The following is a 16,930-nucleotide window of genomic DNA, read 5'->3' on the forward strand; positions in this document are numbered from 1 at the left end:
TGTTATGGACAACGAACACAGGTGCATTTTATTGATGGCATTTTGAATGCACATAGATACCATGATGAGATCCTGAGGCCCACTCTTGTGCCATTCATCCACGACCATCACCTCATGTTGCAGCATGATAATGCACGGCCCCATGTTGCACGGATCTGTACACAATTCCTGGAAGCTGAAAACATCCCAGTTCTTGCATGGCCAGCATACTCACCGGACATGTCACCCATCAAGCATGTTTGGGATGCTCTGGATCGGCGTATACGACAGCATGTTCCAGTTCCTGCCAATATCTAGCAACTTCACACAGCCATTGAAGAGGAGTGGACCAACATTCCACAGGCCACAATCAACAACCTGATCAACTCTATGCAAAGGAGATGTGTTGCACTGCGTGAGGCAAATGGTGATCACACCAGATACTCACTGGTTTTCAGGCCCCCCCGGAACCCCCCAGACCCCCCCAATACAGTAAAACTGCACATTTTAGAGCGGCCTTTTATTGTGGCCAGCCTAAGGCACACCTGTGCGATAATCATGCTGTCTAATCAGGATCTTGATATGCCACCTGTGAGGTGGATGGAGTATCTCGGCAAAGGAGAAGTGCTCACTAACACAGATTTAGACAGATTTGTGAACAATATTTGAGAGAAATAGGCCTTTTGTGTACACAGAAAAAGTCTTAGATCTTTGAGTTCAGCTCATGAAAAATGGGGGCAAAAACAAAAGTGTTGCGTTTATAATTTTGTTCAGTGTAGATATGGGGATTATGTCTAACCCTAGCCAACTTAATAAATGCTAATAACCATATGAACTTGACTATGCCACCTCAACAAATGGAAAATTCAGTCAGCTATTTATTATCATGTCAATTTTTGTGCTTTTAGCTTCAAAAGTAGAGGCGCTTTTTACTCCAGGTCTCATACTTTCTGATTCTGATTCTCATTTACTATATATATCTATAACATTTTAAAAACATTAAGAATTAGATAAATTTAGTGCAGAATACTTTTCTATTTGCATAATGAAATGTGGATGTTTAGGAAAGTGCTGCGGTGAGTTTTTGTGCCATCTAGTGGTTATGAGGAGAATAAAATTAAATGTGTATTTTCTTTTTATAGTGCAGCGTTAGCCCTTTTGTACTTGTAAACATGCTACAGTTAATCATTTGAATTATTTTGGAATGCTAGAGTCATTGATAAACAAGAAAAGAGGCAAGCTGAAAAGAATGTTAATTGTCCCTGTTATTACTGAAGGACTTGTCTCTGGTGTGTCCAGGTACTCCATCGACCGGAACACAGACCTGGAACGCTTCTTCAATGTGGATGCTCTGACCGGTGTCATCAGCACAGCCAAAGTCCTTGACAGAGAACTCAATTCAGTCCACAACATCACCATATTTGCCACTGAGAACCGTGAGTATAACAAAAACCACATTCTAAAATGTGAAAAAATAATTGTAAAAAAACAAACAAACAAACAAAAAAACCTTTAAATGAATTACTTAAACATCTGTTTTGAAGGGGTGACACTCTTTCATTATTTTCTCTCTTTCAATTCTGTCCTCATTTGCTTTTCCTCATGTCATTCCAAACTTTTCTACACACACACACACACACACACACACACACACACACACACAGTCTGGCATTTGTGGTTTACGGGGACTCTCCATAGACGTAATGGTTTTTATACTGTACAAACTGTATGTGCTATTGCCCTACACCAACCCTACACCTAACCCTACCCCTTACAGGAAACTTTCTGCACTTTTAGATTTTCAAAAAAAAAACATTTAGTATGTTTTTAAAGCCTTTTGGGGTAACACTTTAAAATGCAATATTAGCACTCTAGTAACTACTAGTAACCAGAGGTGGGTAGAGTACCCAAAAACTACTTGAAGAAATATTTACTCAAGTAAAAGTAAAAGTAATAGTCTGAATAGTTACTTGAGTAAGAGTAAAAAAGTATCGGATAAAAAAACTACTCAAGTAGATAGTTACTAGTTACTTTGGATCATATACTGAATATAGTCTATTTTATGTAGATCTTTAGATATTTAGATTAAATTTATTAATATATATATATATATATATATATATATACTGTGTATATATATATATATATATATATATATATATATATATATATAGACACACATATTCTATTCATAAAAGAATCCTGAACAAAATGTCACAGGTTCCAAAAATATTAAGCAGCAAAACTGTTCCCTGTTGAAAAAAACAGCTGGTTAGGTATGTTTTGAAGCATGGGATGCTGGTTTGAGCTGATTTAAGCTGGTCCACTGCTGGTTTATGCTGGTCCGACCAGCTAAGGACCAGCTTAAACCAGCATGCTGTTTTTTTCAACAACACTGGTAATAAATCAATATATTTGAATGATTTCTGAAGGATCATACAACTCTGAAAACTGGAGTAACAGCTGATAAAAATTCTGATTTGCATCACTGAATTAAATTATATTTTAAAGTATATTAATTATGTATTATAAATGTATATATGTATATAACCTCTGACACAGAGAAGAGTGAAAACTCCTCACATGATGACTGCTACAGAACATCTGAACATAACGAAACAAACGCACATTGACGGATCTTCTTCCGTCTGTTCTGCAAAATGTAAACAAATGTAGCCTTTATTTCTGCAAGCATAAATATTGTGAAAATATCAATATTAACTGTGTCTAGGCAAGGCATTCCTCCAGGAACTAACGCGGGTTTGACGGGTGTTCATTTCATACTCTGTCACAGCTTATTTAATGAATAAATTATACATTGTATTTAGGTACATGTACAACAAACTGGTAATGTCATAGTGGTATCGTGTACTGTAATCAAATCTATACCTGTGGAACGCTGTGTTCATCTAATAAAGATCTTCATAGCTAGCAAACCATAGCCTTTGCAGATTTGCTTTCAACTGACTGTTGATCCAGAGCCACGTCTTCAACGCTCCTGATGAACCGCTTCAGACGACCCAGCGCGTGCGGCAGGGAAGTGAACGAATCATTCAAACTGATTCGCGAACCGATTCACTGGTCTGCCAACTGGTCTGATCAAGCCTTCGAACAGAATTGACTCAAAAGAATGAATCATTCGCGAACGGGCATCGCTCATTGCCCAGAAAAAAAAGTAGACGGTGCGTTTGGAATAAATTGAAGGATTTTTAACTTGTACTGCATTAAGATAAAGTAACGAGAGGAGCGTCGCCCACAGTAACTAAGTAAAAGTACCGTTTTTTCACTAAAAATGTACTTGAGTAAGAGTAAAAGTACCCATTTTTAAATATACTCTAAAAGTATTAGTTACCCAAAAAATTTACTCAAGTAAATGTAACGAAGTAAATGTAACTCGTTACTACCCACCTCTGCTAGTAACTAACAAGCAACTCTGATTAATGAATTAGTAAGTAATAGTGCTTAGTCGAATGTGGTAGTTCACTATTAGCTAATCAGTAACTATTATTTTTTTCATACCTCCCCAAGAACTACTAAGAACTACTGTATACAGGTTGATAATTAATATGAATAATAAATAATGTATAATTCATTCTTAAGTAAAGGTCATGGTAACCCACTAGTAATGAGTCAAGTATTACCAAATTCTTCAGAAGGAATTACTAATTATTTGGATCAGTATTCTAAAGTGAAGATCATGATAACTTCCTAGTAACGACTGAAATCATTGTAAGCTTTTGAGGTTTTTGTAAAGTATTGAATAGTAATTATTCAGGTGTTACTACATCCTTCTAAAATAATTAGTCATTTTTTGGATCAGTATTCTAAAGTGAAGATCGTGATAACTTCCTAGTAATTACTGAAGTCACTGTAAGCTTTTGAGGTTTTTGTAAGGTCCTGGTCAGTAATCATTTAGCTAGATTTGGTAACACTTAAATCATTACTAGTGCGTTACCGTGATCTTCACTTTAGAATACTGATCCAAATAATTAGTAGTTTCTTCAGAAGGATGTAGTAACACTTGAGTCATTACTATCCAAAACCTTACATATATCTTAATAGCTCACAATGACATCAGTCAATATTAGGAAGTTATGATGATTTTCAATTTAGAATACTGATCCAAGTAATTAGTAGTTCATATAGAAGGATTTGGTAATACTTGAGTCATTACTAGTGGGTTACCATGATCTTCATTTTAGAATTATTTATTCATTATGCATAATTCACATTAATTATGAACCTGTATAAAGTAGTTCTTAGGAGTTCTCAGGATATATGAAAAAAATAATGGTTATTGGTTAGCTAATAGTGAACTACCAATTTCAACAGCACTATTACTTAATAAATCGCTAATCAGAGTTTCTTGTTAGTTAATAGTAGTTACTACAATGTTAATAGTGCATTAGTCATTTGTTCCTGTGTAGTTATTCATTAACGACGGAACAGTATTCTAGAGTGTTACCCCTTAATAACTCTGTTATTATACAGATTTGTGTCCTCATAAACCATATACACCAGTTCACACAAACACGCACACAATATTTTGGAGAATGTCTATATTGAAAATATGAGTGAAATCTAATACTTTCAAGCTCCAAAAAGGACATGAAGGTATAAGTTAGCATAATATAATTTCACGCAATTAGATTGATATATTCTAAGTCTTCTGAGGCAGCATCTGTAACGGGGCTGACGAGACGTGAGACATGCGGATCCAAATGCAAGCTTTTATTTACAGGCATGGTCATCAATACAGGCAGGGTCGAGCAATGGCAAACAGGTATGGCAAGACAAAGAGTAATCCTAAGGCAGGCAAAGGTCGGTCGACAGCGAACAGTATCCAAAGGGGCAAGGCAGAGAGATGATCCAGGTACATGAGCTATAATCCAGGCAAGGGAAATGATCAGAGTCTGAACAGGGAGACAGGGGTAAACACTAGGAACATAGACTAGAAAACAACAAAAGTTCCGTATCGCAGCTAACACTAGGGGAGTGAAAAACACAGAACAATACAGGAACTGAAAAGAAACACGGAATGGCACAGAAAGGGTTAATCCAGGAAAATACGGGTTAGAAATAAACACAGGAGAACAGGTAATGCCAGACTAGGAAAACTAACAATGGCTCTATAGAGTAGCTACGGCTAGGGGAGCAGTAAACGCATACAATACTCGGCAACGAGGGAAACAAAGTCCAGGGTTTATATAAGGTGTGTGATCAGTGTGTGCGTGGGATCAGGTGTGCGTGTGATTAGTGCAATGAGTGATTGGTGACAGCTGTGATCAGTGTTGGATGATGGGAATTGGAGTCCATTGTGAAGTGTGGTGTGAAAGTCCATGTGGTGAGCGAGTGACCTCTGGTGGTGAATGAACGGAAGTGCAGACCAGATTCGTGACAGCATCACTTTGCATGATGAACAGGGGTGTATTCCAGAAAGCATGGTTAACTTACCGTCAGATAAACCCTGAACTTTCGGTTGATTAACCCCAAACCTTGCTTACTCGAGGTATGTGGTTCTAAAAAACGCGTCCGGGAGTAAGTTCATTCAACTCAGAGTATGTTCCTGGTTAAGACTCAAGACATTCTCAACAGAGCGACGAATCGACGAGTCACTATGGAAACGGACGCTAAGAATAAGTGTGCCATACTGCTTCTTTCTTCTTCTTCTGTTCAAAGGTCATGTTGGCCTTATGCTTAGTGCATATCGCCACCTAATTGATGGTTTTGCAATTATTTTTATTTTTTTCCCGTTTGATCTTTAAGCCTTGAGAATAAGAATTATATTGTTTGTTTGATGCTAATTATATATTAAGTCATATCAGATATGTACTTTTATTATAGAAATACATTATAGAAAATGCTGATCCATGTGTGAGATGATAATATAAAATGTAATAAATATATATATATATAGGCTAATATAATAAATTAAACATTACCTTGTCATAATAGTGTTTTATCATTTATACAGATAACTGTTATATATGCCAATAAAATATAATAACCATATTAGAGCAATATATAGGCAAACCTTATTTATTACTTATATTAGCGCTTTATCATTAAAATAGCATATATATATATATATATATATATATATATATATATATAGTAGGCTATATACATAACTGTATTGTAATAATATATAATATTGTGCACTATCTGTCATGCTCTGATAGCGCTGAAGTGAACTAACCCTGGAACATAACCTGCTCCGGAGCAGGTTATCTTCAGAGAGCAAGTTGCTATAGTTACTTACATACCCTGAAAGTAACCGCCGATTTTGGAACCGAAAGCTGAGGTTATCCGCTCACTTATCCTCAAACATACCCGGGTATGTCACATAACCTGCTTTCTGGAATACACCCCAGATCTTTACAGCAATGTGAACATTGAGTACAGTACGTACCTCAGGCTGGTGTAGTTTACATTTTCTTTCTGTATGCAGGTTGATTTACATTTTATGTTTGTGACTTTGTATAAAGTTCCATATGGGCTCAGGTATGACAATATGTACAACATATACACACACAGTTATCTGTATATGTTTATTTGTATTCGTTTTGTTTCTTGTGATGATTGTGCTTGTTTTTTATTTGGTTGTTTTGATTTTATGTAAAATCCTAACCAGGGACGAAGGCTGCAAACTAGCTTTATGCTATATGCCCTATGTACACGGCATTGGTTGTCTGTGTGTAACAATGCCTAGTGTATTGTCCCTGTTAAATAAATAAACAAATTAAAAAAAAACATTTTAATCTTTTATTTGCTCTCAGATGAAGTCAAATTTAAATACAGATAAAGAAACTCTGAAACATTTGGGGACATGAAGTTCAAACATTGATGTTTGGTCATATGCTAGTCAATGGTTGGTTGAAACTTTAAAGTAATGAGTTTTGCATTGCCATATTTGATGTCATCTGTGCACACTTGTTGATCAGTGTTTTGGTTTCGAAGTGAATAAAAGCTGAACATCAATCTATTCAGTAATTGTATAGCTTCAGAAGTTTGTGCATTATACCACTTCATATGGATTCTCTCTAACATGATGTCCTTTTTAGAGCTTGAAAGTGTTGTATTTCATTGACTTTCATAATACGGACAAAACAGCTACAAGTTGCTTCATATATCTTCTGCTATGCTGGGCAGAAGAAAGCAAGCCGTACAGGTTTGGAATGACATGAAGGTGAGTAACTGATGACAAAATGTTCATTTATGGGCAAACTTTTTTGGTAACACTTTATAATAAGGGTACCTAAATAATCATGTTCTAATACGTAAAGTAATACTGAACTAACGATTAGTGAAGGCATGAACTCATCAAGACTGAATAAGGAGCTAACCCTAACTTTGACAGGAGTCAAATGGACTGAATAATTGAATAAATGGGTTGATGATCAAATGGATTGAATAGTAGACACCTCAACAAGTTACTACATGTTTGATAGTCAATGCATTAATTAGCATCTAACTAAATCAAACAGGCTCTATAAGAAAGAATGAGAAGTTCTCTGAATAACAATAATTATATGTAATTTAAACTATTGCCACCTGGTGCTTCATGATATATAGTGGATGGATCATGATTATTTGGCCATTAATTACATGAATCAATCAATCGGATATCCATACATGATTATTTTTGTGCTATTGTTATAAAATGCTACAAGGACATGTGATTGCGCAGGAAGCCTTAGGACAGTTTGATTGTAAAGTTCAATTATTATTATTATTTTTAATTTTCATATATTTTATCACATTGCAGTTTAAATTGAAAATAAACAAATAATAATAATAATTGCAACATGTTTCTTGGACCAAATCCTGCAGATCTGTTTTGCTGGTTCATATTTTGTGCTCAACATGCCCTTACTATGATCAGCCGTGTCTCTGACTGTCTGTGGTGAAGCAGGACAGTAGAACAGTTGAATGTTAATGTGTTCTTCAGGGACGGTTGTGACCTATAGATCAGGGTGCACAGCTGTGACTGAGGTGATTTGCTGACTAAGGCATGTATCCACAGTTGTTCTGCATTTAATTATGCAAATGCAACGACCCGTGGTGACACACGTGCATAATATCAGCAAGCACAAGGAGAAAGGATCTCACCACAGAAATGTGTTCTCTCTCTCTCTCTCACTCACTCACTCACTCACACACACACACACACTCTCTCACACACAAACAAACAAACACATACACACACACACACGTTTGTTTTTGTGAATTGTGGGGACATTCCATAGGCGTAATGGTTTTTATACTGTACAAACCGTATTTTATATCGCCCTACACCTAAACCTATCCCTTACAGGAAACTCTTTGCATTTTTACTTTCTCAAAAAAAAAAAAAAAAAACCTCATTCTGTATGATTTATAACCCTTTTGAAATATGGTGACATGGGGAAATGTCCTCATAGGTCACCTTCTCCTTGTAATACCTATGTCATACCTATGTCATTATACAAATTTGTGTCCTCATATGTCACAAAAAAACACACACACACACACTCTTCCATTACCAAATTCATATTACAGATCAGATTGGAAAGCAGCTCTAAGTAGACAAACCACCATAACTGAGCCAATTAATAGTCACTTTCTGTGTGATAAATCTTCATGTCTCATGCTAACTGTCTTTTTTTTGTGTATGTCAGAGGATCCGTCTCAGGTTGGCAGAGGAATCGCTCTAATCACAGTCATAGACATTAACGACAACGCTCCAGTGTTTGCTATTGAGTACGAGACACTCTTATGTGAAGATGCAGCACCTGGACAGGTATGTGTAGCCCTTTTTGTGTTTATTAGGGGTGTCAAAATGCAACGGTGCATCACTATGGTAATTAAAAATAAAATGTGTTGACTATGGAATTTAATAATTGATGTCAATGACTATATTAATACCCAGTGTGTTACAGAGGTCATGGATTATACTGTACACACATGCTTTCACAACAGACACGGAGCACGTAAGATTGAGAAAACAAATGCGTACTGTAAAAGTAGAAATTCATGCTGCTGAATTTCACATTTCCCAGTTTGAATGCGGAAGTAAACTATAGTAGGGTAAACTTTTCTATTTGAATTACTGCCATATTTATATATTTTAGTTATTGACAAATGTCTGATCACATATGCAGATCTTTTTCACATAATTAACAATCAGATATGACATTATATATATTTTAATTGGATCAATAATAAATGCACATTCATTTATTTTAAATTTCATTATTATTAATGGTATATTATTTCCGCTAACCCATTCATTATCCTGTTGCCAGCAGGTGGCACTATGACTATAACTGATTATGGGCATGGGCATGTGATCAGGACAGGACTCTTATCAAACATGTGAATTTTGGTGCAGATCGGACATTGTTTGCCTGAATTATAACAACTTCCTTTTTCATGGCGAAACATTGAAGTTTGTCAGGCCTCCACGGACACGCCATTCAACAAAAACTCAAGATCTTTGCAATTTAATGTCACAAAGGGCTTTAGATTACACTGACCAAATTTGGTGTTGATCTATGTAGGGTAAACGTACCTATTAAGCACCCTTCCATTTTTGAGATCAGATTATAAAAAGAAAAAATAATTTATTATCCTACTTGATGTCTTAACCAATTGATATGTTTGTTACTACAGTATATACCTCCTACAATTTCAAGTCAATCAAATCATTGCACACTGAGATATGAGTCTCCATGTGTTCACACTGTCTGACGGCCATTTTGAAAGCTGTCTAAAAACTTTCACCAAAAGAGGAGCCCCTTAAATGTGCGTTTTTTAGATGTTTAAGCCTTTATTTGGGGTAAATTTCCCTACTTACTGTAAAATTAAGAGATTAATATTCAGACTTTTGCATATTATAACCTGGAACTTGGATGTGGGAAATAATTACATTAGATCCAAAAGATAGTTTTAGCAACACAGCGCAGATGCTACAGAACACAGTTAGCTGACTAGCTGTATAAGATTGTGTGCTACGCTAACATATTACTTCACATATTACTTACTGGCTTGTACTTTTACATCCATAATATTATAAATTGACAGTTTATTGCTGGTCTGTGGTTTTACAGTGCTGTAATTTTTAAAGATTTCATATTATTGTAAGTTGAGCTTAAAGGGTGCACTACTATGAAAATCACACAGCTTCAGTGTGACATCAATAAGAAAAAGTTTAATTTCATAGATATTTTTAATAATAGTTGTTCATATTAAAATATGTATGAACTTAATAAATGACCTAGACTATTTATTTAGCAAAATCCTGTCATTTTAATAAATATCACATGTAATTTATTAAAAATTGTTGCTGCTCACATTAAGCTCAGTGTGCTCTCTTTAAGCTCTTCCACATTGAACGTCTATGTAAATACTTCATAAACAGACTTTAAATATTAACTGATGGTTGTCACGTTAAGTTAATCGATTTTCTATGGATTCTGTCAACTCAAATCTGCAGACTGGCTCTGATCTTTGGCAACTAGCATCAACTTCTCCAGACTGTAAATCTGTGGAAAATCGGGGCAAAAATGGTGTAGTGTATTCCAGCCATAAGAGACTATAGATAAGTTGACATCCATTTAAAAAGAGGTTTCATAATGAGGCTAGTTTCTGTGTTCTCCCCAAGAATGAAATGTTTTATTGGTTTTGTTTTATTTGATTTTTGAATATGTGTTGTTTAGCTGAATGTGGACTAGTCTAGATGCTGCAATGTGCTTAGATGACACTTAATTATGAATATATGACTGATCGACTTGAATGCATTGTTGCTTGATTTTAGTGTTCTGTCTTTTTGTGATTGACTTTGCACCTTCAAAAAAATATATATTTTTACAATTATTCTTTAAAAAAACGAAGGAGTAGACGAAAAGGAGACTTTAATAAACATCAACACACACTTTCCATTAAATAACATTAATCCAGGACAAAGAAGAGAAAGAAACTGAAAGCTTATAAAGACCGGGAAACAATGGAGCAAAAGAGATGATTAATACAAAACAGGTGATCTAAATGAGCGATGATTAACAGAACGAGAACAGGAAATACCAAATAAGGCCTGACAGGAACTAAACAGAAACCAACACGTAACAAATATGAGATTAGATAATGTTAAGTGCGTGTAATATTGTATTTCATACTTGTGTCTTTATCACTGTTTCATATGCACCTCATGTGGTTTGGGTCAACAAGATGCATTCCAACAGAAAGGAGAATTAATGACAGCGTTTAAAGGTCAGAGGAGGCACACAATCCATGCATTACACAGCAAATATTACACACGTCATAGAATTTGGGATATTTTGCAAATATTTTGTGGAGCTAAATGTCTGATCTGTGTGCTCTTGGCATTTGGAAAATGTATTCAGCAAGAGAGAAAGCCAGATTGGACACAAAAAAGTATCATAGATCAAAATGATACTATTAAGCAAATGGCCATCAGAGTCAATGCAAATCCACATTACAGGCAAATTAAATGAGTGGCTTTCCTTTGAATCTGCTTTTAATCATAAGTTTCATGTATGTCTTCCTTTCTTTTGTGTCAGTGGCTCAGCTTTTAGTTTAGAATCAAACGCATCTCTTTGTTTTAACTGAATATGCAGGCTGTTTAGGATCAGAGACAGGCACTGTGACATAGAATTTTCTATGCATTTCATAATATCTGTGCCTTTGTGGATACATGGATCTCATTTAAACTCAAATAAATGACTCCACAAATAAAAGCTAATTTTGCTTGGACATAAGTAAAGAAATAGAAATATTAAGAAATATTTTTGCTCTGTACTCTTAAAATAATATATAATGCAACTGGAGATGGGTATTTAAGGAGATCGTCCTGGGGGAAGATCGCCAAGGGTATGGCAACCAACAACTGGGGTGTGGTGGGCGGAGGCTAGGGTATGGCGACTGCCAAAGGGAAACACCGCCCCTGAATGGGAGGTACGTGTCAAGTCAAGTCAAGTCACCTTTATTTATATACCGCTTTTAACAATACAGATTGTGTCAAAGCACTTAACAGTATCAAATTGGAGGATAGAGTGTCAGTAATGTATAATGATAAGATTAAACACTCGATTTTCAGTGAAAGGCATTTCATTATTGAATTCAGAGATGTCATTGTCTAGCTCAGTTTAGTTTAAATAGTATCTGTGCAATCAAATCGGCGATAATCGCTAGAAATTAAGTGTCCCCGACTGAGCAAGCCAGAGGCGACAGCGGCAAGGAACCAAATCTCCCTCTGTGACAGAATGGAGAAAAAAACCTTGGGAGAAACCAGGCTCAGTCGGGGGTCAGTTCTCCTCTGACCAGATGAAACCCGCAGTTCAAAAGTTTATATTTCTATTTTTCATTTTGTTGCAATTTCTAACAATAATAGTGTGAATGAAAATATTGTGAAAGCTAATTTGCTTATTTTTTAAGAAATGGGACATTGCAGCAAATGTCCTATTTTAACGGGACTAGTTTTCTAAACTATATTTTATCACCCAAAGTCTGTGATTTCATGTACCAATTCAGACTATTACAGAAGTGGGTGAGTTTTCTAGATGTGATGTGGTTGCGTGCATCACATACGACATATGTCTAATTAAATATGTATTAATATAATTTAAATTTATTATAAAAACATCATTTAAATGTTCAAACTTCACATGAGTTTATAGAATTGGCTGCCTATAATAAAACCATGTAATTTGGCTCTCCTTTATTAATTTTCTAAATTTCTAAATCACACAAGGTCCCCAGATAATACTAATCCAGTGCAAATAGGGTAAGCCCTGTTCAGATAGAACTATTTTTCCAGGGGGTCATCAGAGGAATTCCTGTTTCACTAGTCCTATTCGCACAGGAATTTTCATTATAGATCTACTTATCTCTGTCATTTATTTAAATGTCATTTCTATTTAGACCAGGGTTCCTCAAATCTTGCCCTGGAGGGCCAATGTCCTCCAGAGTTTAGCTCCAACCCTAATCAAACACACCTGAGCAAACTCATCAAGGTCTTCAGAATCCCTAGAAAATCACAGTCAGTAAGCTACTCTGCAGGGCAGTGGCTCTTCAGGACCAGATTTGAAGAACCCTGATTTAGGCCTAATGAGCACCAACTTTTCTATGTGAGTGTACAGGTGCATCTCAATAAATTAGAATTTCGGGAAAAAGTTCGTTTTATCTTGTAAGTTATTTCAAAAAGCGAAAGTTTCATATATTTTAGATTCATTACATGTAAAGTAAAACATTTCAAAAGGTTTTTTTTTTGTTTTAATTTTGATGATTAGAGCTTACAGCTCATGAAAGTCAAAAATCAGTATCTCAAAATATTAGAATATTTACATTTGAGTTTCAATTAATGACCATCCCTACAGTATAAATTCCGGGTATCTCTTGTTCTTTGAAACCACAATAATGGAGAGGACTGCTGACTTGGCAATGATCCAGAAGATGAACATTGACACCCTCCACAAAGAGGGTAAGTCACAGAAGGTCATTACTGAAAGGTGTGGCTGTTTACAGAGTGCTGTATCAAAGCATATTAAATGTAAAGTTGACTGGAAGGAAGAATTTGGGTAGGAAAAGGTGCACAAGCAACAGGGATGACTGCAAGCTTGAGAATACTGTCAAACAAAGCTGATTCAAACACTTATGAGAGCTTCACAAGCAGTGGACTGAAGCTGGAGTCAGTGCATCAAGAGTCACCACGCTCAGACGTCTTCAGGCAAAGGGCTACCAAGCCACTTCTGCGCTGATGCGCATGCTTCACAGTTGTACCGTATTCCGTTCTGTTGCTGCTGAAGTTCTTTGAGTAAACTAGCATTCACCCGAAGCTCCGTTTGTATGTGATTTTGTTGAACATAACATTTGCAGACAAGGATTGCTTTATCTCTACCTCCCCCTGAGCCATTTCTGCCCCACGCTGGTGAACCTGTCGTGCCGTGGGCGTGCTAGTATGTGTTGTTTCAGACGTACCTTGTAGCTGAGGGCTTGGATGATGCCCCGGACGGGAGAAAGGGCACACTTCTCCTCCATTGTCTCAGCACTGAGGGATTATGGATCTTTCAGATGCTCAGTGCTGAAAATACATACTCTGACGCTGTTGCTCTACTAAAAGGACATTTTCAAAAGACTCATACCGTGCTGTTGAAATGCCTAAATTTCAGACAAAGATGCCAGCGATCGGGTGAGTCAGCCAGTCAGTTTGTCGCTGATTTAAAAAGCCTTGCTGAGCCATGCAATTTCGGTGCTCTCTGTTACAAATTAATTACAGACCAACTTATTGAAAAAATTAACAGTGGGTCAGAGAGAGGTTGCTTATGGAAGATGATAGACTTACTTTGGATAAGGCTCTCACTCTGGCACTCAAAATTGAAGAAGCTACAGAGTGTGCAGCTATAATTGCAGAGACTAATGCAGCTAAAACTGATGTCACTTCTGTACCTGCAAATACAGTCATAGATGAGGAATTCCAGCCTCCAGGTGCAATCATTCAACAAACACGGCCTCAGTCAAGTCAACAAAGACGGAAATGTGGCAACTGTGGCTCCATTCGTCATGCCAACAGGTCCCCAGACTGCCCAGCTATCAGCCAAAAGTGTAGACATTGTGGTAAGCTCAACCACTTTGCAAGGTGGTGCAGATCAAAGTCCAGTTCACAGTTCTGTTGCATTCTGCTGCTTTTTGACACTGGAGTTAAAGTGTCATTGCTTAACCCTCTGGGGTCGACAAACGCGTATCCGCGTTTTGAGGCAGATTTTCCTGATAAGGCCAAAATGAGCTTGAATTACTCTGCCATCTTTTGATCGTACAGATAAGAGCAATACACCATTCGAATCTGTAAGGGGTCTACTTTTATTTGTATACACTCATAATAACAACTAAACTTTGTGCTTTTGAAGAATAAAGAAAACAAACAGGGTGCGCTCTCTGTCTTCTCCGTCTCCGCGAACTGCTTTTTGAAACACGTCACTGAAATGAACTGTAACTCAGCAAATACTTCACACAGAGACATGAGAAATATATCTATAGAAAGCTTGACATGTCTACTGTTAAATGAAGTCTTACCGAAAACAAATATTCTGTGATAAAGTAATCCGTATGAAACCAACGGCAGGTCCAGTTTTTCCGTCTGGTCTCATTATCTCTAATTAGGTCACGCCCACGCGCTGCTCGCGCTATTGTTAATACAAATCTCCACGCGAGCCACGCGGCATGTAAACGCCCACACCACCGTAAACAAAGCAGCAACACGTTCAGTTTTGGAAGAACACGCTGTGAGGAATAAGCCTTGTATTTACCTCAGAAACGTGCTGAGAGGAAAAAGCCTTGTATTTACCCCCAGAAGACGCGCTGAGAGGAAAAAGCTTTGTTTACCTCACAAACCGAACGTGAACGCAGCTGGAGCCAGCGGCGGAGAAGATACTTTATACCGAGTAAGTAATGTTTCTTATTGGCATTCGATAATGTGTTGTTGTGACAAAGTTGAACGCACTTACTAGTTGAACTTTTCCCAAACTATAACTCCAGAATAAAATGTGTGAAATCGAGTGCAACATTTTGAAATATGATAGGCAACCTTTCATTGCATTTAAATGTTGCACGACGTGAGGATAGTTATATGTTCTATAAACAATGATATAAAAGTAATGTCTAAGAAAGTTTAGACCAATCTTTACTGTGAAGTAGCCTACTCGGTTTGCAAATACCTGCTCAAACATGTTTATAATAAGCTTAACAATAATAATTTAGTTTCTCAGTTATAAAATGTTGTTTTTGTATTGTATGATAATAAATGCAAAGCATGTATGCAACTATGTTATAAAATCACGTGGGCAATATTGGTGATTGCTAATGTAATAATATAGTTGCTCCAGATAAGCCTATCAACATGCTCACTAATTTATTTATTAATTTTAGTGTGGGAGTGGGGGGGGTGGGTGCTTTATTTATTTTGAATAGTAACAATATGTAGGCCTATATATTATAATAAATATAATGTACTGTTTTTCCTGTACTTTGGATCAAATAAATGCAGGCTTGGTGAGCTGAAGACACTTCTTAAAAAGAAAAAAAAACATTACAAATCTTACTGTTTAAATAATTTGACTGGTAGTGTATGTATTGTCACCATGTTTGCTTTGTCTTTGTCCGTTCATTGTGTTGCTCACATCTGTTTTGTGTTTTCTCATGCAGTTTCTGCTGTCTCCCGTTTTCGTGGGTTCCAGTTTCCTGCCACTGTTTTGGATATTTTGGATATTGCACCCACGATGTCTTGACTCTGCTGTTGTTTATTTGTTTGTTTGTTCCTAATAAACTGTTTAACTGCACTCACAAGTGAATCTCAAGTTATTTTATGTGATAGTTATATGTATACACATTTCTTTTTTCCTCACATTCTTTCTTGTAGCAATTCCCTCTGAGTCACACACCTGACTGAATGGATCATTATGGAGCTCATTATGCGGGCCTTTGTCTTCTCAGGTGTGAGTCACAGCATTATCCAGGATAGTCCACGCCCTCTCGCATAGAGCCTTTCCACTCAAAGAGTGACTTAGAAAATTTAAATCAATATATTGTTTTCTCTGAATGAGTGAGTTAGATTATTTTCAGATCATTTTGAAGCAAATATTCTAGGCTACAAGATCCAGTTCTCAAAAGTCTTGTGAACAAATGTTCTTTATGTGTTTTATAGCCTTATTTCAGTTACTTAAAAATTTTAGTTTTTATCTAACCACGCATAAACGTTGTTTTCGCAAAAACACAATCATGTACGTACATGCTGCTCACATATTATTGTAGCCCAGTTTGTGCTGAATACAGTGTTTTTAGACATTAGCCATTAAAATGTTTATAAGCAACTGAAAAAAGCACAAATGTCTGGGCATGTCAAAACTTCTCCGGGGCCCCAAAACACCCTCAGACCCCAGAGGGTTAATATGGCCACCTA

General features: G+C 36.5%; 1 protein-coding gene across 3 annotated transcripts in view; it reads left to right on the forward strand.

Moving 5' to 3' along the window:
- Positions 1-16,930, forward strand: part of LOC131533640 (cadherin-7) — a 156,035-nt gene that overhangs the window by 95,613 nt on the left and 43,492 nt on the right. For all 3 annotated transcript variants that reach the window (XM_058765999.1, XM_058766002.1, XM_058766001.1), the window contains 2 exons: positions 1,279-1,415; positions 8,640-8,761. In XM_058765999.1, coding sequence (XP_058621982.1) covers positions 1,279-1,415; positions 8,640-8,761 — 259 coding nt within the window. The remainder of the gene's footprint in view (positions 1-1,278; positions 1,416-8,639; positions 8,762-16,930) is intronic.

Source organism: Onychostoma macrolepis, chromosome 24 (assembly GCF_012432095.1).
Source record: "Onychostoma macrolepis isolate SWU-2019 chromosome 24, ASM1243209v1, whole genome shotgun sequence".
Taxonomy (NCBI): Eukaryota; Metazoa; Chordata; class Actinopteri; order Cypriniformes; family Cyprinidae; genus Onychostoma; species Onychostoma macrolepis.